Source organism: Ziziphus jujuba, chromosome 8, assembly GCF_031755915.1.
Source record: "Ziziphus jujuba cultivar Dongzao chromosome 8, ASM3175591v1".
NCBI lineage: Eukaryota > Viridiplantae > Streptophyta > Magnoliopsida > Rosales > Rhamnaceae > Ziziphus > Ziziphus jujuba.
The window spans coordinates 29756783-29782357 of record NC_083386.1 but is presented as its reverse complement, the minus strand read 5'-3'; the positions used below and the strand labels follow the sequence as shown (position 1 = coordinate 29782357).

Here is a 25575-nt window from a genome sequence, read left to right as displayed (position 1 = left end):
GTGGTTTTGGGTTTCTATAATTTTGGTTGGGAAGAAATTCTCCTAGTCAACGAAAGGAGTTCTCAAACAAAGTTGCTTCAATGTCATCATCGAAGTCAGCATTTTTTGGAGGAAGCTGAGTTTGGTGATAATTTTGTGGAGAATGAGGTGGATCTAGGATGAAAGGTGGATCTAGTCAAATTGGAGGATACTGTATGGTGTTTGTGCGAGTGATTACTGGCTGAGGGCGAGCTAACTCTCGGTTTCTCGATCTAGTAATGGCCGGGGTCAATGGCACTGATGTAGAATGCTGCAGCAAAGACTGTTGAATTATTAAGGCTAAGTTTTCAATCTGCTGCTCAACACCTTGAATTGCTGTCAAGATGGTCTTCATGCTCTCATCTTCACCAGTAGCACAACTGCTTCTTTCATCGTTGTTGGCCATAATAGAATTCCTGACGATCTCTAGGCTCTGATACCAATTTGATGTAGAAGCTTAGTAAAATAGAAAGGAAAATCCAATTACCAATCTAACCAATCTAGAAGGTATTGGATGTTTTAAACTTGATGCTCAAGTTTCCTCACAATTACCAATTTTGGAGGAGAAAATGTATATTACCAAAAAGAGTAAACAGGTTGGTTAAATACATGTCATTGTTTAACTCACACAAAACGCTATGCTTTGGGGCATGCTTGTGAGAAAACAAAACAGCTCAGATTGGCACGGGTTACTCTAACGGCTACATTTTAAATTTGGCTCTTGGGTCTTCTTATCGTTGAAGAAGTCTGCACCATTACTCTGTTTCTGCTGCTCCACCAAAGCAAATGAAGATTCTCAACATATAATTCAGCCTGGTCTAAAGGATGATATCCATAACCATGACCTTGAAGACCAAGATGAGTCAAACTCGAGAGGTTTCCAAGTTGGTGAGGAATTAGTCCTTTAAAGCCAGCATTTCTTGTGAATTTAATAGTAAGTTTTAAGTGGAATAGTGTTCTCTCCTTGTACCCAGATGAACATTCAACAGTGTCTGAATCCCTACTCCCTACTCCCTTGACGTCCATAAATGTTTAGATTTCTTTGGGAAAAAAAAAAAAGGGAAAAAACTAAAAATCACAACATATTTTTGTCTTCTTCCAAGGATATAAACCTATTTTCGAACTCCAGAGCATGTATTTTTTTCAAAAGTCAAGCTGAGTATTCCCTATTCACCATTCCAAGGATAGGATACATTTGTGCTTAAATGGCATTTGATTATGTTATTCCTCCCAAACATAAAGGTAGTATTAATTAGCTTTTATTTATTTTATCCATCTTTATCAGCAATTTGTAATGCAGGAAAGAGTTGGTAGTTCAAATGTAATTTTCTATCATACAGAGCCAACCTACGACCAAGTGAGATAATATGCATGTGAACTTAGTATTTATAGCTTGTATCACATATAATATACAATTTAAGCATGCCTCCAGGTTATGCAGAAAAGCTATCCAAATTCAAACAACACTAGTTGCTGCACTGGTAGCTTACCACAGAAGCAGAATAAAGCTAAAAGTGTAAGAAAGGAACTTGGCTTCCAAGAGAGAGAGAAAACAACCATAATGGTACATGCTACAAAGTCACAGAGGAGTATTAATTTTATAATGATTCCTTGGTTGGCTCATCATCACATTTCACTCCCTCCTGACGTAAAATCTAGGAGGAGTTTGTACCTGTGGTGAATCCTACACAACAAGTAACCGAAAAACTCAAAACAAGCATGCCTCTGGGTTATGCAGAACAGTAATGGAGCACTGACACCAAAGAAGCCCACTGCAAAACCTGTTGTAATGCCTAAATGAAACCAGCGGTCAACTTCATCTCAATCACCTTCCTTCTGTCCTCCATTTTCAGCAGTTGGTACTATCTGGTCTCCTTCACAGTTCATTGGAAGTGGAGGTCCACAGAGTTCATTTCCAATAAAGCTAGAAGCATCGAAACTCTGTAGTTGGGTGTTTGAAGGAATTTTTCTTGACAAATTGTTGTAAGACAAGTCCAAGGAACTCAAGTAAGTTAAACTTGAGATGCCCGGAGGAATTCGGCCTAAGAGTTAATTTCTTGATAAATCAAGTGATTCTGTTACGAAAAATAAAATAAAACAATAGCAATAGAAGAATAAAATAGAACACATAGATTTATGTGGAAAACCCTTGACGAGAAAAAACCACAGGCAAAGAAAGGCAAACTTTTATTAATGAAAATTGGTACAAAATGTGAGCAAAATAGAGCGATTAAAACCCTAAAAAATACAACCGAACAAACCCTCGAAAAATATATATATATATATTGTACAGACGGAATCGGCCCTCTACCTCCGCTACCACCACAGAGCCCATTTTTTTCTCTCAAAATAGATTTCATCAAATGGGTCGCACCGCGAGCTTTTCGAATCAGGTCACCGACTCTAACAGATTCCAATGACTTCATGTTGCTAATGTTATTTGGAATGCTTCCTTTCAAAAAGTTGCCGGAGAGATTTACAAATTGCAATCCCTGGAGAGTTGGAAGTTGTTGTGGGATGTCTCCTGTGAGTTTATTGCTTGAAAGATCCAAACCGCATAAGAGCATCAAGATGCTGTCATATTGGTCCACTCTCCCTTTTTTTTATTTATTTATTATTATTTTTTTTTTTACCATAAATGCATCCTCCAAGAACTGACCACTAGAGAAGGAATAAGAGGTGGAATAAGAGAGCATGGGATATTTTGTTACATGTTTGGTGGCCATTCCTTTCAAACTGCAGAAACAGGTTGGAAGTTTAGTAACATCCATGATTTGAAGTTTAATAAGGTTACAGAGCTCAAATGGAATATGGCCTTTCAACTTGTTTCAACGAAGACTAAAAAGATACCATATATGGAGGGTGCATTCCAATCCATGCTGGTATGCTTCCAATGAACTCATTTAGACTAAGGTATAGGGAAAATATGGAAAAACAGTTCTGCAAAATTTGTGGTATCTCTCCAGAGAGACTAATGTTGCGCATGTGCAGTGAAGATAAGCCCTGTGAAGTTCTCATGGAGCTCGGAATTCGTGCAATTAGCTTATTATTATCCAACTTTATGATTCATAATTGAGCCCAATGCATCCAACATGTGAAGTCCAGCCGCACCACCACTGCACCGACAGTGTGAAGACTGCAAAGCCACCATCTTTGACAATGGTTGCTGCATTTAACACCGAACTCCAACTTGCTCAACAATCGTGGGCTACTGTCAGAAGCTGTTGAAGATTGTGGCCATGCAACCAACCTTGTAAGCCTATAAATAGGCTCCATCCCGTTGCATGCAAGCCAAGCCAAGAGAGCAAGCTCAATATTATCCCAAGTGAGGAATATTGAGAGAAAACTCCAAGAGAGAGAGTGTTTGAGTTCCAGAGAGAGCTTGAGAGAAGAGTGAGCAATTCCAGAGAGAATTTGACAGTGTAGAGAGAGGTTCCACGTGAGAATCTCCACGAGAGAAGTTTTTTATTTTTGTATTCTATTTCCAAGAGAGTAATAGAATTCTTTTTATTTTTCTTATCATATTTCTTCTCTAAAGTGGTCAGAGAACCACAACAAGTGGTATCAGAGCTCCAGGTCGAGAGCTTGGGTTCAAAATTTGAAGAAACAGAGCCACTGTTCTTAAGGTTGGTGTTTCGAAAAGTTGCTCAAATAATTAATTTGACAATACCAGGTGAAAGTAGTCGACGAGACGAGAACACAAAAGTTCGTCGGAGAGAAAGAAAGCGGCTCATGCACCCGCACGCGCCGTCTGAAATTATCTGCAGCAGTTCACACGCCTCACGCGCTGCACGCGCCGTCTGGAGGTTGAAGACGACCACGTCATCTGCCATGCCATCCGACACGTCATCAGCCACGCAATCACCACGTCATCTGCCACGTGTTGACACGTCAACACAATCTGCCACGTCATCAGAAGTTTCTGAAATTACGGAACAGCCCCTGAATTATTGGAAATTACATATTGACCCCTGTAGTTTCTGTATTCACAGGTTGACCCAGAATTTTTGTGAAATTACATTTTTTCCCCAAAATTTCTGGTAATTATATTTTGACCCCGGAAGAGTCAAGTCCACCATTTTCGGCCGTTCTGGATGCAACGGTTAACTCCGTTTTGCCAAATTCGGCTCCATTTTTTGGTCAAGCCATAATGTCAATGGAAGAATCATCTTCGGGAGCTATGGTTAAGCTCACTGCCACAAATTATACACTTTGGAGACCTCGGATGGAAGATCTCCTCAATTGTAAGGATCTGTTTGATCCTATAGAAGCTAAAGGAGAAAACCCCGATCCCAGCAAAGAAGCAGAATGGAAGAAATTAAACAAGAAAACGATCGATCAAATCAGGCAATGGATCGACCACAGTGTCTTCCATCATGTAGCGAAGGAAACGAATGCATATGCCCTCTGGACAAAATTGGAGGACATGTACCAGGCCAAGACTGCTCGGAACAAAGCCCTGTTGCTTAAGCGATTGGTAAATCTAAAATTATAGAGTGGAACTTCTGTAGCCGAGCATACCAGTGAGTTCCAGAGCTTGGTAAATCAACTATCTGCTGTGGATTACCAACTAGGGGATGAGGATCAGGCCCTCCTACTTCTAAGCTCTCTTCCAGACAGTTGGGAGACATTGGTAGTCTCTCTTAGCAATTTGACCCCGAATGGCAAACTTACTATGTCTATGGTTAAGGATGCCCTATTTAATGAAGAGGCCAGGAGAAAGGACATTGGCATGGATCAGTCACATGCCCTCGTTACAGAAAGAGGAAGACAGCAAAGAGGTGGTCGAGATAGGGGGAGAGGCAGGAGCAAGAGCAGAGGCAGATCTACAGACGGCAGAAAATCATCATATAAGTGCTATCATTGTGGCCTGGAGGGTCACATGAAGAAGAACTGCAGAAAGTTGTTAAGAGAGCAGAGACTCCAAGGTAATCAGCCGAAGAAGGATGGAGAGACGCTAGTCACTGTTACAGGAGAAGTGGCGCTCTGCTCCACCGAAGAAGAGACATGCCTTCATATATCAACCCAAGATGTTGAGTGGGTAGTCGATACTACAGCATCCTACCATGTCACTCCACACAGAGATTTCTTCAAAACGTACAAAGCAGGAGACTTTGGTACGGTAAAGATGGGAAATTCCAGTTTCGCAAAGATTATGGGAACTGGTGATATTCAGGTAAAAACGAATGTTGGTTGTACAATCACTTTGAAGGATGTCTGTCATGTTCCAGATCTTCGGCTTAATCTACTTTCGGGAGCAACCTTAGACAAGCAAGGCTATGACAACTACTTCAGTAAAGGCACATGGAAAATGATGAAAGGTGCCATAGTTGTCGCCCGAGGACATATTTGTGGAACGCTGTACAAGACTCATGTGAAGATATGTGCAGATAGCTTCAATATTGCAGAAGGAGAGGCGTCTCAAAATCTATGGCACCAGAGACTCGGTCACATGAGTGAAAAAGGATTGTCCACTTTGACAAGGAAGAAGCTTATCACTGTTTGCAAGGATGCTGTGCTAGATCCTTGTAATCACTGCTTGTTTGGTAAGCAACATAGAGTCTCCTTCAGTTCCTCTGCATCGAGAAGATCAGAGTTGCTTAGTCTGGTGCACTCTGATGTTTGTGGTCCCATGGAGGTGGAATCATTAGGTGGCAACAAGTATTTCTTGACCTTCATTGATGATGCTTCTCGGAAGGTGTGGGTATATTTCTTGAAGACAAAGGACCAGGTATTGGATTACTTCAAACTGTTTCATACCATGGTAGAGCGTGAAACAGGAAAGAAGCTGAAATGTCTCCGTTCAGATAATGGAGGCGAGTATACTTCCAAGGAGTTCGATGCCTACTGCAGAAGACACGGCATTCGACATGAGAAGACGGTCCCTCGCACCCCACAACATAATGGAATAGCCGAAAGAATGAACCGAACCATTATGGAAAAGGTCAGAAGTATGATCAGTATGGCTAAGCTGCCAAAGCCATTCTGGGGAGAAGCTGTTCATGCCGCCTGCTATTTAATCAACAGATCACCGTCAGTACTGTTGAATTTTGAAATTCCGGAGAAAGTGTGGTCGGGTAAGATTCCCTCCTACTCTCATTTAAGAGTGTTTGGTTGTTTAGCTTATGTACATGTATCCAAGGAGCTCAGACAGAAGCTCGATGCAAGATCTACTCCATGCATCTTTATAGGATATGGAGAGAATTCGGATACAGGTTATGGGACCCGAAAATAAAGAAGGTTATTAGAAGCAGGGATGTAGTATTCCATGAAAACCAGAAAATGGAAGACATTGGAAAGCCCAGAATGTCTCCTAATTGTAGTTCTAGTGCCGAGAATTTTTGTCCTAATCCAGCACCAGCACAAATAGCCACAGCGGATAATGAGGTGCATGAAGATATACCAGAAGCAGACCAGGAGGAAGAAAGGGATATTGAGCAGGGGGAGACTCAATCCTCTCAAGCAGCTGCAGGGCCATCACAGCGGTCATATGATGGTACATCTCCTGAAACCAGTGGTTTACAAGTTCGGAGATCTGAGCGAGGCCGAATTCCATCAAAGAGATTTCCAGAATCTGAATATATTCTGCTTACTGAAGAGGGGGAGCCAGAGAGTTTCCAGGAAGCTGTTTCTCATCAAGAGAAGGAAAAGTGGCTGCAAGCAATGCAAGATGAGATGGAATCCTTGCAGAAAAATCATACTTATGAGTTGGTTGAGCTTCCAACAGGAAAGAAGGCACTAAAGAATAAATGGGTGTTCAAGCTCAAGAAAGATGGCAGTGGAAAGGTGGTGAAACACAAAGCCCGATTGGTGGTCAAAGGATTTCTTTAGAAGAAAGGAATTGACTTTGATGAGATTTTTTCACCAGTGGTAAAAATGACTTCAATTCGAGTCATTTTTGGTTTAGTAGCAAGTCTAAACCTAGAGCTTGAACAGATGGATGTGAAGACAGCATTTCTTCACGGTGATTTACATGAAGAAATCTACATGGAGCAGTCAGAAGGATTTGAGGTTTCAGGGAAAGAAAACCTCGTATGCAAGCTGAAGAAGAGCTTGTATGGCCTCAAGCAAGCACCAAGACAATGGTATAAGAAGTTTGACTCGTTTATGGTGAGTCAAGGTTATAAAAGGACTGCAGCAGACCAGTGTGTTTATATTCAAAAATTTTCAGGTGGAAACTTCATTGCACTTTTGCTATATGTGGACGACATGTTGATCGTTGGACAAGATGCAATGAAGATTAGTCAGCTGAAGAAAGAATTGTCTAAGTCCTTTGATATGAAAGACTTAGGACCAGCTCAACAAATTTTGGGAATGCAAATAATCTGAGACAGGAAGAATAGAAGGTTATGGCTATCTCAAGAGAAGTATGTTGAACGGGTGATAAAGAGATTCAACATGGATAAAGCCAAACCGGTCAGCATTCCACTTGCAAATCATTTCAAGTTGAGTAAGAGATTGTGCCCCTCATCCAAAGAAGAGATAGAGGAGATGGCTTCAGTACCATATTCTTCAGCAGTAGGAAGTCTGATGTATGCAATGGTGTGTACCAGACCAGACATTGCTCACGCAGTAGGTGTTGTGAGTAGATTTCTTTCAAATCATGGAAAGAAACACTGGGAAGCAGTCAAATGGATTCTCAGGTATCTTAAAGGTACATCAAAGCTGTGCTTGTGCTACGGGGGAGGTGATCCAATCTTAGAAGGCTATACAGATGCAGATATGGCCGGAGACCCTAATAATAGAAAGTCTACATCAGGTTATCTCTACACTTTTGCGGGGGGAGCTGTGTCATGGCAGTCAAGATTGCAGAAGTGTGTTGCTTTATCCACTACTGAAGCAGAGTACATAGCCGCAGTGGAAGCGGGTAAGGAAATGTTGTGGTTAAAGCGTTTTCTCACAGAATTGGGCATCAAGCAAGAAGACTACAAGATACATTGTGATAACCAAAGTGCCATGGATTTGAGCAAAAACTCAATGTATCATTCCCGTACAAAGCACATTGACATCCGCTATCATTGGATACGTGAAGTAATAGATCAACAGTTGCTGAAACTGATGAAGATCCACACAAAAGAGAATCCAGCAGATATGCTAACAAAAGTTGTTGCTCAAGAGAAGCTGAAGCTATGCACAGACATAGCCGGAATGGATGGCAGATGACCATCAGTTTAAATGCGGCTGGAGGGGGAGAATTGTGAAGTCCAGCCGCACCACCACTGCACCGACAGTGTAAAGACTGCACAGCCACCATCTTTGACAATGGTTGCTGCATTTAACACCGAACTCCAACTTACTCAACAATTGTGGGCTACTGTCAAAAGCTGTTGAAGATTGTGGCCATGCAACCGACCTTGTAAGCCTATAAATAGGCTCCATCCCGTTGCATGCAAGCCAAGCCAAGAGAGCAAGCTCAATATTATCCCAAGTGAGGAATATTGAGAGAAAACTCTGAGAGAGAGAGTGTTTGAGTTCCAGAGAGAGCTTGAGAGAAGAGTGAGCAATTCCAGAGAGAATTTGACAGTATAGAGAGAGGTTCCACGTGACAATCTCCATGAGAGAAGTTTTTTATTTTTGTATTCTATTTCCAAGAGAGTAATAGAATTCTTTTTATTTTTCTTATCATATTTCTTCTCTAAAGTGGTCAGAGAACCACAACACAACAATCAGGAATCTGTCCTGTTAAAAGATTTTTTTTTTAGATGAACAATAGCCAACTCATTTGTTGCTGCTGTTGGATGACATAGCAAGTGAGAAATATCCCCTATAAAGGAATTATTGGAAAGATCTAACTCTCTTAAATCAGAAGAGATACTGGGCAATAAACCATTGAAGTTATTGGAACCCAAGCATATAGATGAATAAATACCACCAATTTGCATATCAGGAAATCCCCCATATAATTGGTTATGAGAGAGGTTTAAGTAAGTAAAGCCGGAAGATAAGTTCCAAAACCAATTCGGAATCTTGTCTGAAATTTGAGTGTTGGATAGATCTACGAAGTCAATGTCCTGTTGTGTTTTAAGCCATGTTGGAAACTGAGGGTCCAAGTTCCATGACCTTAATTCAATTGTTATTTGTGATTCAATTGAGAGGAGGTCAAAAGTCAACGTTTCCTATAGCTTCAATTGTGAAACGGTGTCGTTGCACTTAAGAAGGTGGTTATGATGAGTCAGCAAGTTAGTTTTCTGTATTGGCTATAAAAACTGCAGAAATAGAAAAGGATAACAGCTTCGATTAGGCTCTCGATCAAAGGCATCTTTCAGCTTCTTGTTCTTCTTTCTTTGTTGGTTGTAAATTCCCCTTTTCTCTGAGTTTATCATCTCTTTCTCTAGAGTGATTAGGCCATTCTGGGTGAGTGGTTTTGTGAGAAAGTGAGAGGTTGTAAAAAGGGTTTCAGGGTTGGTTTTCAGGGTATAAATAACCATCACAGAGGAAGAGAAGCTGCTGTATTGATCACTGTTCATTGTTCATAGTGCAAGAACTCTTTGGATGTAGGTCTCTTTTAGACTGAACCTCGTTAAAATCTTATGTGTTTTCTATGTGTTTCTTTCTTTTCTTGCTGTTGTGAATGAGTTTTGTATTGAATTAGTTTTCAATATCAATGATTTCAAGTTGAAAGGTGGAATCCATTCTGGATTTGCTCTTAGAATCAATGAATTATCATCAGCTAACAAAACCTTCAAATTTGTGAGTTTTACAATGTCCGATTTCCGAGACCAACACCTTCAAAAAGGTTTGAAGAAATGTCAACAACTTGTAAATTTGAGAGACCACCTAGGCTTTCTGGAAGACATCCATTCAATTGGTTTATGCCAACAACTAATCTTTCTAATGATGATAATTTTGCAAATGACACCGATATAGGACCAGAGATCATATTACCCGGGAGAGAAAGTATGAGGAGACTTTTGAATTCAACAATTCGATCAGTTAAGTGACCAAAAAATGAATTTTCAGACAAATACAAGGGCATCAAATTATTTGAAGGGTAGCCTGACAACAAGTTATCAAAGGCATTTGAGACCATCCCACCAAATATATTATCTTCCTTAAATGAATAAATTTCAAATTACAGAGATTTCCCACAGATGCAGGTACTTTCCCTTCAAGTGCATTAATTGACAAGTCAAGATGAACAAATGAGGTCATATTTTCGATAGCACTTGCAGTAACACCATGTAAGTTACTTGAATGAAGGTCAAGGTGTTCAAGTATGGACATATCATACAGACAACTAGGAATTATTGTAGAATCGAAGTTACGCTCAGACAAATCAAGATATCTAAGAGCAGTCAAGTTTTGGATTCCGCATGGAATTGGACCTTCCAAACAACTTTTGTGCAGATCAAGATAGACTAAACTCTTAATATTAAAGAACCAAACAGGCAAAGTAGAATAGAATCTGTTCCCTGAAATATCCAGGATGGAGAGTGAAGTAAAGTGAACATGAACTTGCATGGAAGGAATACGAGAAAGTTCACAACTGGACAAGCTTAATTCTGACAAGGAAGATAGCATGTTTGTTACCGAAACCGATGGTCTGAATCTTTACTAAGATTGACATTGCTCATATCTAAGTGTTGTAGTGAAGAAAGACCAGAAAGCCAGTGAAGGTTCTCTGCAAATAAGTCAGCACCCTCCAAAGAATACTGACACTGACCTCCACGCTAACTCGAAAGATTTCCAGGTTGTGGGGGAAATCAATCCCATAAATCCAGAAGCTGTAAGGTTGAGATAGCTTAAACTCACAAGTGAACCCATGAAGCTTGGAATCTGAATCCCTCCAAAATCATTGTAGCTGAGGTCCAGGTAACTCAATGTTTCAGACCAAGCAAGGAAGAATTTATCTTTCCCTTTAAAGCACCATGATCATTGAGAATATTAGAAAGGTGGAGCTCGCTGACATGACCAGTTAGATTGTTGCGGACAATTCCAGCTCATTTGCAGCAGTCCTCTTCAGCAACCCAAGATGAAACCCTGTTAGAAGGATCAACAATGCCTTTTCTCACTCTCGATGCATACTTCATCATCACTGCTACTTACATAGCTCAGATTGATGGTGGCTTCTATTAGTAATATCAAAAGTAAAAGATTCAAAACAGGTCTTACTAAGACAACCATGATGGATACAACTAAGTGATGCTATAAAGAAATGTGAGGCTTACTATATTTAAGCTGCATTTCATAAATTTAACACTGTCATGGGGATATGCAGTCCCCTATATTAGGGGGCCAGTTTTGCAGTCAAAGACTTGGACTACAAAGCAGAGTCAGATTTTGAAACTAACTGCTTGTGCATGAGGTTTCTCAGTCTAACCCAAGACCAATCAATTAACATTGTGAAAATGATTTATTTGTATACACCTACTCTCACATTTCTAATGGGCCAGCCATTAATAAACCAGCCAGAGATACGGCCAACTACTCACAATAAAGTGGCCAAAATCCGCAGTTCAACTCCACAGCACGATTCAAATTTACTTGACTCTCCGTGTATGACTACAAAATATTCATGCCTTACACATTTATAGATAAATGGAATATATGAAAATTTAAGGATATTTTAAGTGGAACTATATTGAGGCAGAATCTATTACTTGGTTTGAAATATTTATATACGTATATGTAGATTAGTCATGAGGTTGATTCTCAAAGGCGTTGACCACATCCAAGTCAACTATGTGAAAATATATATATATATATATATATATATATATATATGCATATATAATATATCTTCTTCTAGTACCATCTGGGCTCTGAAAATTGTTCCCAAGATTTATCAAGGATATTGTTGCATTCATTATTCCTGCAGTTTGTTTCTACCCGCTAGAAACTTTACCAGGACCTGGCTTGGCTGCAAAGCCAGTAAATCATTCTTTAGCAATGTGATTTAGAGGAGGTGGCTGTGTGACATTGAGCAACATGATCTTTGGAAAGGTTGAAGGTTACAGATACTGTATAAGATTTGACATTTAAAGTCAAGAACTAACTGTATTAATTATGTAACAAATTTTTTTAAAGAATTAGTTTGGAGCTATGTTTGGCAGCATGGAAACCGTAGCCCCACATTGCCCCAGAACTTTATGGACATGATAATTCAACAACTCTTTTACATTCTTATAATTACTGTCTTTCCAATGGATGATTCAAATGACTGTTTAGGAGTTTTTAATTACTAGGAGTATTTGTTCCAGTTTACATTAGCAATAAAAAAGGGAGAAAATCACTTTCCACCACCTATATGTGTGAAAAAAAAAATATATATATATATATATATAAAGTCTAAAGCACATCAAGTTTCTAATCCATTCTCTAAAGCACATTGAGTTTATAAGATATTCAGGCAATATCAATTCTTTATAAATTAACAATTTAGGAATCATATTAAATTAATTTTCTATTCTGTTACATAGAAGGGCAAATAAGATCAAAGGAAACAACAATCTGCATGGAAACTTAGCATTTGAAGAGAATCTTGCACCAAATAAAAACAACAAACTCAAATTAAACATACAACCAAGTTGTGCAGAAGAGTAAAAAAAGACAATAATAGCCAAATTCGAATGACACCGGCTGCTGCACCAGTGGCCTACCACAAAGCCGAGAGTAAGAGAGGAAATTCAGCTCCCAAGGGAGATAAAATGCAAGCATAATGGTAGATGCTATGCAGAGTATCAACTTTCTAATGCTAACTTGGTTGGCTCAAGGTCAAATTACATGGCCACTCACATGAAATTAATTCAGAGGCAATTGTTCTTGTACAAAATCTTGTACGAAATATAACCGAAAAACTCAAAATAGGCATTCCTCCAGGCTATGCAGAACAATGATGGAGCAATGACACGAAAGAAGCCTACTGCAAAACCTATTGCAATGCCCAAATGAAACCAGCCATCTTCAGCTTCATCACCTTCTTTCTGTCCTCCATTTTCAGTGGTTGGTTTTGTCTGGTCTCCTTCACAGTTATTGGAAAGTGGAGGTCCACAGAGTTAAAGCTAGAAGCATCTAAACTCTGGAGTTGGGTGCTTGACGGAATTTTTCCTGACAAGTTGTTATAAGACAGGTTCAAGGAACTTAAGAAATTTAAACCTGACATGCTCTGAGGAATTACACCAGAAAGTTGATTTATCGATAAATCAAGAGATTCCAATGATGTCATGTTGCCAATGCCATGTGGAATGCTTCCTTTCAAAAAGTTTTGTGACAGATTTAGAGAGAGCAATCCTTGGAGTGCTATGAGTTGTGGTGGAATCTCTCCTGTGAGTTTATTGCATGAAAGGTCCAAGCTGCATACAAGCATCAGGATGGTGTTGTATTGATTCTCTCTTCCTTTAGTCACCACAAATGCATCCTCCAAGAAATCAGCATAATTTTAATAGGCATTATAAGAGATGCGACCACTTGATTCTTGTTTTATGGCCATGGCTTTGAAATTGTTGAAGCACTTCGGTATAACTCCAGACAAATTGTTATGAGCAACATCGATGGTTTGAAGTGCAGTAAGGTTACAGAGCTCAAATGGAATATCACCCTTCAACTTCTTTGAACGAAGACTAAGAGCCTTTAGCTTTGGAAGACCCGTTTCCTCCCATTTGGTATGCCACCAGTAAACTCATTTAGACCAAGGTCGACGATTGTCAACTCCCTACAACTCTGCAGAGATGGCCGTATTTCTCCAGTAAGACTATTGTTGCTCAAATGTAAGGATCCCAAGCTATGTAAAGATATAATGGAGCTTGGAATTTCCCCAGTCAGATTATTATTATGCAACTTTATGTCTCGTAATTCAGGCCAATGCATCCAACAATTAGGAATCTTTCCTGATAAAAGGTTTCCTCCGAGATGAAGAATCCTCAATTCATTTGTTGTACCCATTGGATGACACAGCAAGTGAGAAATATCCCCTGAAAAGGAATTGTAGGAAAGATCAGGCTCTCTTACATTGGAAGATATACGAGGCAATAAGCCATTGAAGTTGATGGAGCCCAAGTATATATATGAGAAACCGCCACCAATCACATCGGGAAATCCACCAGAGATTTGGTTATGAGAGAGGTTCATGTATGAAAAGCCAAAGTGTATGTTCCAAAACCATTCGGGAATCACATCTGAAATTTGAGTGTTAGATAGACCTATGTAGCGAAAGTTGTGTTGTGTTTTAAGCCACATTGGAAATTGAGGCCCCAAGTTCCACGACCTTAAGTCCATCAGCTCAAGTTGAAAGGGAGGAATCCAGTCCGGGTTTACTCTTAGAGCCAATGAATTTTGATAAGCATATAATACCTTCAAATTTGTGAGATTTGCAAAGTGAACTTCAGAAACAACACCTTCAAAAAGGTTTGAGGAAATGTGAAGTTCTTTTAAATTTGATAGACCACCAAGGCTTTCTGGAAGAGATCCATTCAACTGGTTGAATCCAACATCTATATTTTCTAGTGCTGATAATATTCCAAATGACACTGGAATAGGACCGGATATGCTATTATTCCGAAGAGAAAAAGAGACAAGATTTTTGAATTGGACAACTTGATCCGTCAAGTGACCAGAAAAGAAATTATGACTTATCCGACGACATCAAACTATTTGAAAGGCAGCCTGACAACAAGCTATCAAAAGCATTTGACAACTTCCCACCAAATTTGTTACCTCTCAAATTAATGAACTCCAAATTACAGAGATTTCCCACAGATTTAGGTACTATCCCTTCCAGTGCATTATATGACATGTCAAGTTCAACAATTGATATCAGATTTTGTATAGCACTGGCAATAACACCCTCTAAATTATTTGAACTAATGTTGAGGTATTCAAGTCTGGGCATATCATACAGGCAACTCGGAATTTTGGTAGACTCAAAATTACTCTCCAACAAATCAAGATATCTGAGAGCAGTCAAATTTTGGATGGCGCATGGAATTGGACCTTGGAAACCACTGCCTTGTAGGTCAAGGTAGACTAGACTCTTAAAAGTAAAGAGCCAATTGGGTAAAGCAGAATGGAAATTGCTGGATGAAATATCGAGGATGGAAAGGGAAGTAAAATTAACATGAAATATAGAAGGAATATGAGCAAGTTCACAAGAGGACAAGTGTAATTCTGGCAAAGAAGATAGCATGTTAATTACCTGCAACCAATGGTCTGAAGCCTTACTAAGATTGACATTGCTCATATCCAATTGTTGCACTGAAGAAAGACCTGAAAGCCAATGAAGGTTCCCAACATATAATTCAGACTGGTCTAAAGAGTCATACTGACCTTGAAGACCAAGACAGCGCAAACTTGATAGATTTCCAATTTGGTGAGGAATTATTCCCTTGAATCCTGCATTTGTAAGGTTAAGATATGTCAAACTTTCAAGTGAACCGATAAAGCTGGGTATCCGAATCCCTCCAAAATCATTGTTGCTGAGATCTAGGTAATTCAGATGATTCAAAACAGGATTTATCTTGCCCTGTAACGAACTATTATCAAGGTGGAGCTCTTCAACATGACCAGTTAAATTGAAAAATTGCAGACAATTTCCAGCCCATTTGCTGCAGTTCTCTTGGGATACCCATGACGAAAGCATGTTTAAAGGATCAACAAGATCTTGCTTGACACTCAGCAATGCTTTTTTTCGTTCTCAATGCATACTACGTCATCACCGTTGCTCCTTCCAAAACTCATGTTGATGGTTGCATGTGTGAGCAATATTATAAGAAAAAGATTCATAGCACCCCTAACTGATACAGCCATGGTGATAAAACTTAGTGATGCTGCAAAGCAATGAGAAGGGTCAATCTCCTCCAAAGCTTGCTGAATCTAATGTGGCTTTCCAGACTCACCTTCACTGGGGGGCCAGTATTACATTTCAAAGTTGAAAACTAAGAGCATGTGCATTGAAATTCTCTTTATATTTCAGCCACACCGTCAAAATTAATTTTGAAAATGATTTGTCATTCATGCACTTCCACTCACTTTCCTAATGGACGATCAAATCAGCTACATGAAAATTTCCTATAGATATGACAAGGTAATTTCATTTGGTAGAGTTTCCAGTCTTGCAATATATTTACAATCAGTTCCAAATATTTATTAATTAACAATATATATGCTATAGTGTGTGAAGTAGCCCACTAAGTGTTGGGTGAGAGACATACTGCAGCAACATGTATTTGACACATTTATTGCATAATAATTGAAATATAATTTTATTTATACACGTTTTGCTTAGGATTTTATTATTTCAAGGATTTTGGTATTTTATATAAAATTTATTATTGGAAGATACGGAAATGTGTCTTTCATGATGTGTAAAGGCTACGTAAAGCCATGGAGTTGACTTATTTATTTATTTGGTCAATATGAAGTTGATTAAATTAGGTCGCTTATTGGAGCATGGAGGTTTTTATTGCAAATGTGAAACGCTGTGCCGCAAAGTGAAATTTTCGAGTTTGCTGGGGAATGTGTTTGTAAATTAAGTGGAGATCTCCACATGTTAGGTTGGACAATGCAACACAGAAATGAAGTGAGTGTTATCTGTGAAGTCAATCTCTATGGGACAATATGAAGTTGATCTAGCTGGTCGAGGACTTTGGTCGCTTATTGGAGTAAGGAAGTTTTTATTGCAAATGTGAAACGCTGTGCCGCAAAGTGAGATTTGGTGGCGAATGTATTTGCAATTTAACTGGAGATTCTCCACATGTCTTATAGTCAACCTTGTCTTATCTCAAAAATGGATTGCACCTTCACTTGAAAGAAGACGAAACTGGATGATAGAAATGTCTATTTTTATATGTGAAAAAGTCATGTAGAAGCTCTATTTCAGTAAGTCTGCTTTCTTATGAAGGCAAACTCATAGTATATTTGTATATATATATGTGTGTGTGTATATGTACATCAATTTTTTTTCACCTCCAAATGAAGGAGGTCATCCATGTTTTGGATACAGAACAAACTCTACAAGATGTTTACAATGATTCAGGACTTATCGTCTGTGTACGTATATGGATGTATGTATACGTTGAGATTTTTCAAAACAAACTGAAAACACAAGAAAACCTCTGTTTCATCCCCAAAGGTAAAATATGCATCTCCAACTTCCATTAAATGGTTCAAGAATCCTGATGCAATTTTTACATGTTCTTGATCACCGGATGCGGCTCAAATTTGTAAAAGGCTCGGGGTTTGCTGCTTTTGGAGCTGGTTTAGAGACTTCTGGGACCCCGAAAACATTCCAGAACCTCAGTGTTTCGTCTGCAGCGGCAGATGCCACAGTGCAACCATCTGGGCTCTGAAAATTGTTGACAAAAATGACAAGATTTAGTATGAGACCATTTAACAGTTCATTTCATAGACAATTTAAATTTACTTCAAATAATTGATAATTACCTGTGCCATATAAAGAACTCTGGAGGTGTGGCCAGTGAGCTCTGCCACTTTAACCATTGAAGGGTATTTCCAAAGTGTAAGCTGATTCTGAGTAAACCCATGTGAACTAAGCAGCTCCCTTTCATTCTTGTTCCAAACCAGTGAACAAACCTGAGAGCCGGTGTCAACTGAGTTTAGGCATGCACCGGTGTGGGTGTTCCAGAACTTTATGGTACGATCACTGCCACCTCCACCAGAAGCCAACAAATTGCCCTGGAAAGGGCACCAAGCAAGGGCTTTCACTGCAGATGTATGCTCTTCAAGCCTGTGAAGCCACTGTGTTGGTGAATTTGATGATGCCATTGCTCTGTCCCAGATGTGGAGGACGTTATCATTCCCTCCACTTGCTAATTGCTGACCTGAGGCTGACCATTTCAGCCCACAGACTTCCTGTTCATGCCCTCGGTAGGTTTCAACAATGTGTGATCTAACTCTTACATCATTGTTGATGATCCGACCATCCATACCACCAGTTGTCAGTATATGATTGTTCCATGCCAGAGACCCTACTCGTAGTCTGTGGCCACCCTTCAGAGTTCTCAACTGCACAGTACGTTAATGGCATCAGTTAGCAACATATTTAGCAAAACAAAATAAATCATAGAAGGGGATTCAGAACTGTGAAAACCAACCTGTCGATTAGAGGCTGAGTCCCACAATTGTACTTCGGAATTGTTCAGCCCAACAGCAATATGCCGGCCATCAGCAGCCCAACTAACACTTGTAACAGGGCCATTTTCTTCGTCAACAGTAACAAGTTCAGAAGTAGAACCATCTGAAGCATCCCATAAGTATACTGTGTTTGCAAGAGCTATTGCAAGAACATTGCAGCTTCCCCAATCCAACAAGTTCAGGTAATAATCATCGATCAGCTCAGGAGCATCCAATGTCCGCTCTGAAGTCTGCACGAATCAAAACATTCAAGGACTCTTAAACAGGAAAAAAAAAATATATATATATATATATAAATATACAAAAAGAGGTTCCACAATTGAATAACAAAAAATCTAATTACTGGGGTCCAAAAATTTCCAGCCTTTTTGAGTCTAGAAAAGTCCTTTTAAGATCTGATTTACTCGCACATACTTTGAACAAATGCAAACTTTAGAATCAAAGAAAACACAAATGGGTACCTGAGGAATATGTCGCCTCTGTTTTGCAAGTTTATCATGGGGTAGAGAATTAGTAAACTCGCGGGGAATCGGCTCAACAGGGGTAGGAGGCTTGTTCTTGAACGCTAGGATCCGAGTTCTGTTCATGTTGAAGGTCTCTGCCAGTTGCTTCCTGTAGGCCTCTCTTGATGGCGAGCTCACAGCCACAGCTGGGTTTTCCTTACCTTTCCTCCATTCAGTCAGCATGTAGTGAGCATAATCGAAATCCATTGCTGATCTGTTTGGAATGAATCTGTCCAGCTGATAGTCAAAAAGAAAATCACATGAGACTCATTCAAAACGCAGAAATCTCGGCAACATTGAAAACAGACAGCAGAAACATCAAATCTACAATATAATCCTTTTTTCCCACAAATTGAGAAGAATATTACCAAAAAAAAAAAGGGTTAATTTTAGAGATCGAATTAGTTAGAACCCTAACGCAGGAACCCCAAATTGGATGAACCACAAAACCACAAATACCCAACAATCATAGCATACCAAGATTGCAACATCGTTAATCAAATGAGAAAATCAACAGAATTTTAAGGAATTTGAATAAAAACTTAAGAAAAAGAGTCCCAATTCGTAGTAAAAGAAAAACCCCTAATTGCAGCAACCAAGAAAAACCCCCAATTATACGAACCCTAATTTACGGAAGTTCAACAACGAAATCTCAAACAAAACCGCAATTCGAAATAGAAAGGGAAAAAAAAAAAAAAAACTATAGCAGAAATCAAATGAAACCCTTGTAAGAGAACAACTTGGTAACGAAAAACTAATAAAAAAGAAAATTTGAATCGAGAAGCAAAATCAAGAAATATAAAAGTGTTTATCGAAAATAAATTCGCACTTACATTTTCTCGGGAATTCCTTCTCTGAAGGAACTGTTCTTGAAGAGGGGACCGAGACTGTATCTTCATGTTCGATGAAGAATTCTTAAATCCTGCATCCATAATTGATAATACCCAAAAAAACAAAAACAAAAACAAAAACGAAAACAAAAACGAAAACGAAAAACGAAAAACAAAGAAAAATACAAATATATAGAATAAAACAAATAAAACCCTGAAGAGAAAGAATAAAATTACAAAGCAAAGTCCTGCAAAGCAGTGGGTTAGTCGAAGAAACTAAATCGCAAAGTTTTCACAGTTAGATACAAGAAGTGAGTAAGCGCCGGCGTTTGTTTTCTGAGCGTTGCAGATAGCTGCGTCTTCAGAGAGCTTGAGAGAGAGAGAGAGAGAGAGAGAGAGACAGTGTGATGGAATGAGAGGACCCAGTGAGTTTATATATTTATTTATTAGGAATGAAAGATCAGAATCCGGATTATGCTTTTCTCACATTTGGTAATGGAGGATTTCAAAATCTTGGAAAGGGGTAAGTGGCAACGGCTATATTTCGAATTGAGCCGTTGTATTATGATATGCCGGAAATACCCTTGCGTGAAATTACTAGCGCTGCCACCGCCTCCATGTGACGCTGGTAAATACTTTTAAGGGAAAATATTCAATTTAGAATTTGAAAGATTTTAAAAGTCTTTTAAAGTTTTGAGGTATTCGATTTAGATTTTAAAGGAGTCCATACAAATCTAATGATATTCAATTCAAATTTTGATGGATTTTATAAAAGTCCATTAAAATCTAGATGTATTCAATTAGGACTTTATAGAATTCTTTTAAAATCTGGTGATATTCAAAAAGTCATTGATTTTAAAAGACTTTAAAAAATGATGGATTTTAATGGATTTGAAAGGATTTTAACAGGAAAATTGTGAAGAAAATTGTCAATATGAAATCCACCTTTAAATCCAAAGATTTCATTGGATTCTTACAAAATCTTTATGGAGTCTGTAGAATTCCATAACAATCCATCAAATCCTTTAAAGTCTATAATTTATTTTAAATCCATCAAACTCTAAATTGAATACATCCCTCTTAATATTTTATAAATTATTAGAATAAAAAATTATTATTATATATAAATTATCATAAAAATATAAATTAATTAATGTTGTAATAAAAAATAATACATAATTTTGAAGATAGAAATATTACTTGATTAAAGTTGATTTTGGAAAAAAAAAAAAAAAAAAAAAAGAAGAAGAAGAAGAAGAAGAAGAAAAAAAACTGTGTACATGTATATTGTATAACTTGCATTTGCCAATTTAACTTGAATTTCAATTTTCATAAAGGAAAAAGTAAATGAAATAAAACTTGCATTGAGCTAAATGCATATTGAATACTTATAAATATTTGGTAAGAATTACGATATCAATAAAATATTTGGTAAGAATTAAGATATCAATAAAAATTATTTTATGTATTGTACGTTTGTGAAAGTTTTCTAAATTTTATTTACATTCAAATATATAACATGAGAAATGAATTTGCATTTCCAGAAATAGGTCAAGTTAAATTGAGATTACTATAATGAATATCATCAATCTGGTAATTATATATTAACCGAGCATGGGAACACGATGATAATATTATAGATAAACATTCACTAGATGACATTTTCAAATTTCAGTACACACGGATAAAAAACTAAAAGCAAAATATTACTAAAGAGCCAATTGGGAATTGGGCAATTGCATAAACTAAAAGGAGTAGTAACAAACCAAGCTAATTAACCCTTGTGGGAGATATGTGCTCAACAAAGAAAAGAAGATCTACTAAAACAATCCTTAATATTCTAGAAAGGAAAGCCTATAGGTGGTTCCGCGGTCGAGGTCCCTTCTTTAAGACATGGCACATTAGGATTGGTGGCTGTGGCAGTTCCCTGGACGTTGTTGCAGACAGAATAAGTTTGCTTTCCTGCATCCGAGGAAGTAATGTTGATTTGATCTAGTGTGATGCTGGTGCATCCTACGCTCTCACAGCATTGCAAATGAATGGCTTTCTCATCTGCTGAGCTTCCATGCACATCCTTGTATGTCACTTCGCTTATTTCCACTGCACTTTCCTGCAATATTAACATCCATCCAATCCAATTATTCATTATTGAATCATATTTTATATAATAAGCTCTGCTTGATTCTTGTATTATTTAAATATATACATATATTTTGTTTCTAATTTCTTTTCACCTTATTGCTTTCGACAGATGCATCATATTGCTGATCAATTATAATAGGGTTTTCACAGTCTTCCACTATGATCTTCTCAAATGTGATATTTCTTGCATATCCTGATCCACCCTTTGAAATAATTATAAATAATTTAAACAATATAAATTAGTACTTAAAAACAAAATAAGGAAATATATAGTTAGTCAAATAACATAATTAATATACAATATTATTTCCATATATATATATATATATATATATACCTGGCTTGTCTTAATCCTTGCTCCATTCTGAGTTCCCTTAAAGGTGCAATTGAATACATAAACATTTTCTACTGTATTATAAGCTCCATTCCCTCCCAGACTTCCAACGCTATATATAAGGGGGAAAAAAAATAAAATACGCATATATATATATATGTAATATATATATATATATATATGTATGTAATAGATATAAATATATATATATATATATATATATATGTATGTATGTATGTATGTATATCTATAATTAATTAGTAAATCAAACACATTAATTACAAACCTTATACCATGACCCGGTCCACAAGTAATACCCTTAATGTTGATATAAGACGAACCATTATTGATACCAATGCAGTCATCACCTAATTAATTCATATCAAAACCAAACACATTTAATTATTATCTACCAATTTTGGGCCAACATAACTATATATACATATATATATATATATATATATATATTGAATAATAATAACAATAATAATAATAATGAAATGAGAATTTACCGGTTGCCATGACAGAATCATCTATATGAATGTCAGCTGACTCAGAGATGTCTATGCCATCTGTGTTGGGACTTTCTTTAGGGGCAGTAACATGGAGATTGACTATATGGACATTATTGCAGCTCTTTAGGCTGATATGATTTTTTGGGCTATCCAAATGTGACAGATCACTCAGATGGAGACCGTGGCATTGGTTGAAATGGAGAGCCTACACCATTCATCAATTGTCACATAAAATTTTCTCAATCAAACACTAATTAAATAATCATCATAAAAAAAGATTTTATATGTGATTTAAATTAAAATAAGTATATTGATCTTACAGTTGGCCGTTCGCAGTCCTGAAAAAAAAATTGAATTTTCTACGTTAAAATGGTAATAATTAATAATAAATATTTGAATATTTATTATTTTTTTAATAAAATAAATTGGAAATATATATACTTTTAGTACCTCGTTCCCGCAAGCGTTCCACCAAGCAGAACCTTGGCCATCGATACTTCCTCCTCCATTGACAACAAGACCTTCTACATGATCAAAACTAATCCACATACTCTTGTCTCCGGACCACGATCCCATGTTAGGTGCAACAAGTTTCCCTTCAATCTGCATGAAAATAATTACTCTATATTTTTTGTTTTAAAAATAAAAAGTATTATCTAATAAAAAAATCAATAAAACTATCAATAATAATTAAACAAGATAACTGTTTAGTATATTGAAAACAAATATAAACCGAAATATATGTAATTATTAAATGCTAATTAATACCTGAAAGTTTATGTTACTACTATTGCAAGGACCAGAAAATGTCAGAGGCTTCAACAAAAACGTTTTCTCCTTTGGTATGTTCAAGGTTGCGGTGCCTTCACTTGCTCCACATAAATCTCCCCATGCTTTTAGAAAGGCCTTTATATGTATATATTCAAATAGTCATTATATAAATATCATTTTATTTTTGAAAAATATTTTGGGGAAAAAAAGAAAAAGAAAAAGCAAAATAAGAAAAGGAATAGGGATATATAATTTATACAGGAGAATCATCAGTTTGGCCATCCCCAACAGCACCATAGTCCATCACATTCAAACTATTTGATTGGAGACCTGCTCTCAATCTTATACATAGTGAAAATGGTAAAGCAAAGAGAAAGATGAGCAAAAACATTATTGCATGAAGTAAACCTTGCATTGTTTTTTTCTTTTTCTAATATTGATGAAATAATTAAACAGCAAATAGATAGACAAATAATATTACTGGTAGCTTGCAAAGCTCTAGTGAAGTGGGAAATATTTATTGATGAGAAAATGAATTCTTGGAGTTGGAGGAGTATATATATAGTGGTACCAGGAGTATTGTAATTAATGGAGAAAAAAAGATTGTTTATTTCACATATTTAATTCAAAATTTCTTTTTTCCCTTTTTCTTTCACCTAGTTAATATAGTGGTTAAGGCCAAGTAATAGTAATTAAAGTTCTGGTTTCTTTGACATCAAATAAAAGAAAATAAATAAATAAAAGGATTTTGGTTTCTCTATTGACCATATTTTTTTGGTCAATTACTGATCTATTAATTGGCAATTGGAATTTTAGTTTTAATATTAATTGTTATTGTATTAATATACATACCAAAATAGAAAAGAAAAGAAAGAAAGAAAAGAAAGAAAAAATATTATATGGATTATGGAGTTATAACGTCTAATTGTAACTCTCACTTGAGAGAAATAAAGTGGATTTGGCACCAAAGTGTCAACTAATTAAGGGATTTATTACTGGTTTTAAGCAATATGAGCAAGTTTTCTTCTCTCAGTCTCCTAATATAAGTAACAAAATCCATTCAATGCAATTAGTTAGGATAGTCCTACATCTTGTTGACATCTTTCGCTATAAGCGGGAGGGGGGGGGGGGGGGGGGGGGTTGGGTTTGTGTGGGTGTGGAAGCGTTTTGCAAATAATGAATTAGATTTGCCTAGTTGGATAATAAAAGTTATTTTTCTTTGCTGTTGTCTAAATGTAATAGTTTTATGGGACAAAATCAGTAGTGATTTCCATTTTCCGCGCGTAATTGTCAACGACTTCAATATCTACATACAATCAATCATGCAAAGGGAATTTTTTTTTTTTCTGTAAAAAAAAAAAAAAAATCCCTGCAAATTAATTTTCAAGATACTTGCTTTCTATATATATACAAAAAATATAGTTTTCCTCAATTAGATCTAATATTTATGTTTTTTCTTCGATTATCTGTCCTTTCTATTTATTACTGTCAGTTTCATATTATTTTAATTTCTTTATTGAAAATTTTAATGTCCCTCTCAATGTTCTATGAATTTGACATGTAATTGATTTTCATTACTGTAAATTTTATTGAACTTTTACTCTAAACTTAAGCCTCATTTGTTAGTTAACTGACCGTTACAATAACTCAAGATAAGAGCCTTTGAAAATAAACGTTACTGGATTTTTAGGTTTAAACCGCTGCACAGCGACTCTACTCAAGTGCTTTAGGATTCGCATGAGGGTCATCGAACTCTCTACCTTCATATCTTTAAATTGTGATAAGTGCATAGGAAAGAATATTCCAATAAACCAAAAAAGTTGAGAAAATTACAAATGATAATAATAATAATAATAATAATAATAAACAAAGAATTGCTATAGAGGTTTTGTTTTTATCAAACAAAGAAAAAATTATATGATATAAAAATGAACATTTCAATGATATCACTGCTTACATAAATATGTATTATATACATACATATATATATATATATATATCCACTTAGAGAGCTAAAGAGAAATAAATGGACAACTTAGTGAAACATTTTAAATGCACATTATTATAATTAATTTTTTTAGGGAAATATAATTATTATTCATAGGGGAAGGCATGTCAAGACCCGTCCAGAATTCCTCTCCGGAACCCTAGACAAACCCTGATCCCAGGGAAACCCTACCGGACCCTCCAATGGAAAATCCGGCAGAACCTCCCCTAAGGGATGGACTTACCACAAATTACCTGCACTGAAACACACTTCTATACTCATCCCCTTATTCCTCCCGCAAACTACAAATTGTTCCACAAATTTCAGCACTTCTCAACAATAACAACAGTCCAGTACATAAATAAAACATAAGTGTCTCAATAGTATA

At 36.9% G+C, this 25575-nt stretch overlaps 4 protein-coding genes across 5 annotated transcripts; all 4 read right to left on the bottom strand.

Moving 5' to 3' along the window:
• Positions 1 to 1839: 1839 nt before the first annotated feature.
• On the bottom strand, positions 1840 to 2585 carry LOC132805109 (putative receptor-like protein 8). Its single transcript, XM_060819906.1, has 2 exons — positions 2393 to 2585; positions 1840 to 2060 (listed from the first exon to the last, which is right to left on the bottom strand). The coding sequence occupies exons 1-2, from the start codon at positions 2583 to 2585 to the stop codon at positions 1840 to 1842; spliced, it is 414 nt and encodes a 137-aa protein (XP_060675889.1).
• Positions 2586 to 12889: 10304 nt separating this feature from the next.
• On the bottom strand, positions 12890 to 15592 carry LOC107414826 (receptor-like protein EIX1). Its single transcript, XM_060819905.1, has 3 exons — positions 14671 to 15592; positions 13603 to 14483; positions 12890 to 13375 (listed from the first exon to the last, which is right to left on the bottom strand). The coding sequence occupies exons 1-3, from the start codon at positions 15590 to 15592 to the stop codon at positions 12890 to 12892; spliced, it is 2289 nt and encodes a 762-aa protein (XP_060675888.1).
• A 1184-nt stretch (positions 15593 to 16776) lies between these two features.
• LOC107414846 (cell division cycle 20.2, cofactor of APC complex) lies at positions 16777 to 19912 on the bottom strand. Of its 2 annotated transcripts, XR_009640148.1 has the most exons (6): positions 19442 to 19912; positions 18567 to 18845; positions 18066 to 18335; positions 17395 to 17976; positions 17092 to 17296; positions 16777 to 17061 (listed from the first exon to the last, which is right to left on the bottom strand). XR_009640148.1 is itself a non-coding variant. In XM_016023048.4 (5 exons), the coding sequence occupies exons 1-5, from the start codon at positions 19538 to 19540 to the stop codon at positions 17153 to 17155; spliced, it is 1374 nt and encodes a 457-aa protein (XP_015878534.1). In that variant the 5' UTR covers positions 19541 to 19912; the 3' UTR covers positions 16777 to 17152. The 2 variants fall into 2 exon arrangements, 1 of the variants encoding a protein (XP_015878534.1); XM_016023048.4 differs by having other exon boundaries at positions 16777 to 17296.
• A 1292-nt stretch (positions 19913 to 21204) lies between these two features.
• Positions 21205 to 23591, bottom strand: LOC107414827 (probable polygalacturonase At3g15720). The gene is made up of 8 exons (XM_016023023.3): positions 23460 to 23591; positions 23198 to 23335; positions 22880 to 23032; positions 22427 to 22634; positions 22201 to 22282; positions 21918 to 22026; positions 21673 to 21783; positions 21205 to 21548 (listed from the first exon to the last, which is right to left on the bottom strand). Exons 1-8 carry the CDS (start codon positions 23589 to 23591, stop codon positions 21279 to 21281), a joined length of 1203 nt encoding a protein of 400 aa, XP_015878509.2. The 3' UTR covers positions 21205 to 21278.
• Between the last annotated feature and the right edge of the window lie 1984 nt (positions 23592 to 25575).

Bases quoted from the DNA above. Each gene is read 5' to 3' on its own strand.
- LOC107414826 (XM_060819905.1), bottom strand. From the start codon at position 15,592: ATGCTTTCGTCATGGGTATCCCAAGAGAACTGCAGCAAATGGGCTGGA. The intron at 14,484-14,670 runs GTAACAAATTTG...GTCCTATTCCAG, and splicing joins GGAGTTCATTAATTTGAGAG to TGTCATTTGGAATATTATCA. The intron at 13,376-13,602 runs GTCTTCCAAAGC...GATTTCTTGGAG, and splicing joins TACCAAATGGGAGGAAACGG to GATGCATTTGTGGTGACTAA.
- LOC107414846 (XM_016023048.4), bottom strand. From the start codon at position 19,540: ATGGATGCAGGATTTAAGAATTCTTCATCGAACATGAAGATACAGTCT. The intron at 18,846-19,441 runs GTAAGTGCGAAT...TTTGACTATCAG, and splicing joins GAAGGAATTCCCGAGAAAAT to CTGGACAGATTCATTCCAAA. The intron at 17,977-18,065 runs GTTGGTTTTCAC...CGTACTGTGCAG, and splicing joins ACTCAGCCTCTAATCGACAG to TTGAGAACTCTGAAGGGTGG.
- LOC107414827 (XM_016023023.3), bottom strand. From the start codon at position 23,591: ATGTTTTTGCTCATCTTTCTCTTTGCTTTACCATTTTCACTATGTATA. The intron at 23,033-23,197 runs GTATTAATTAGC...ATTTTCATGCAG, and splicing joins GTAGTAACATAAACTTTCAG to ATTGAAGGGAAACTTGTTGC. The intron at 22,635-22,879 runs GTACTAAAAGTA...TGAATGGTGTAG, and splicing joins GGAACGCTTGCGGGAACGAG to GCTCTCCATTTCAACCAATG.
- LOC132805109 (XM_060819906.1), bottom strand. From the start codon at position 2,585: ATGCTCTTATGCGGTTTGGATCTTTCAAGCAATAAACTCACAGGAGAC. The intron at 2,061-2,392 runs GTGCGACCCATT...ATTAACTCTTAG, and splicing joins CCTGATTCGAAAAGCTCGCG to GCCGAATTCCTCCGGGCATC.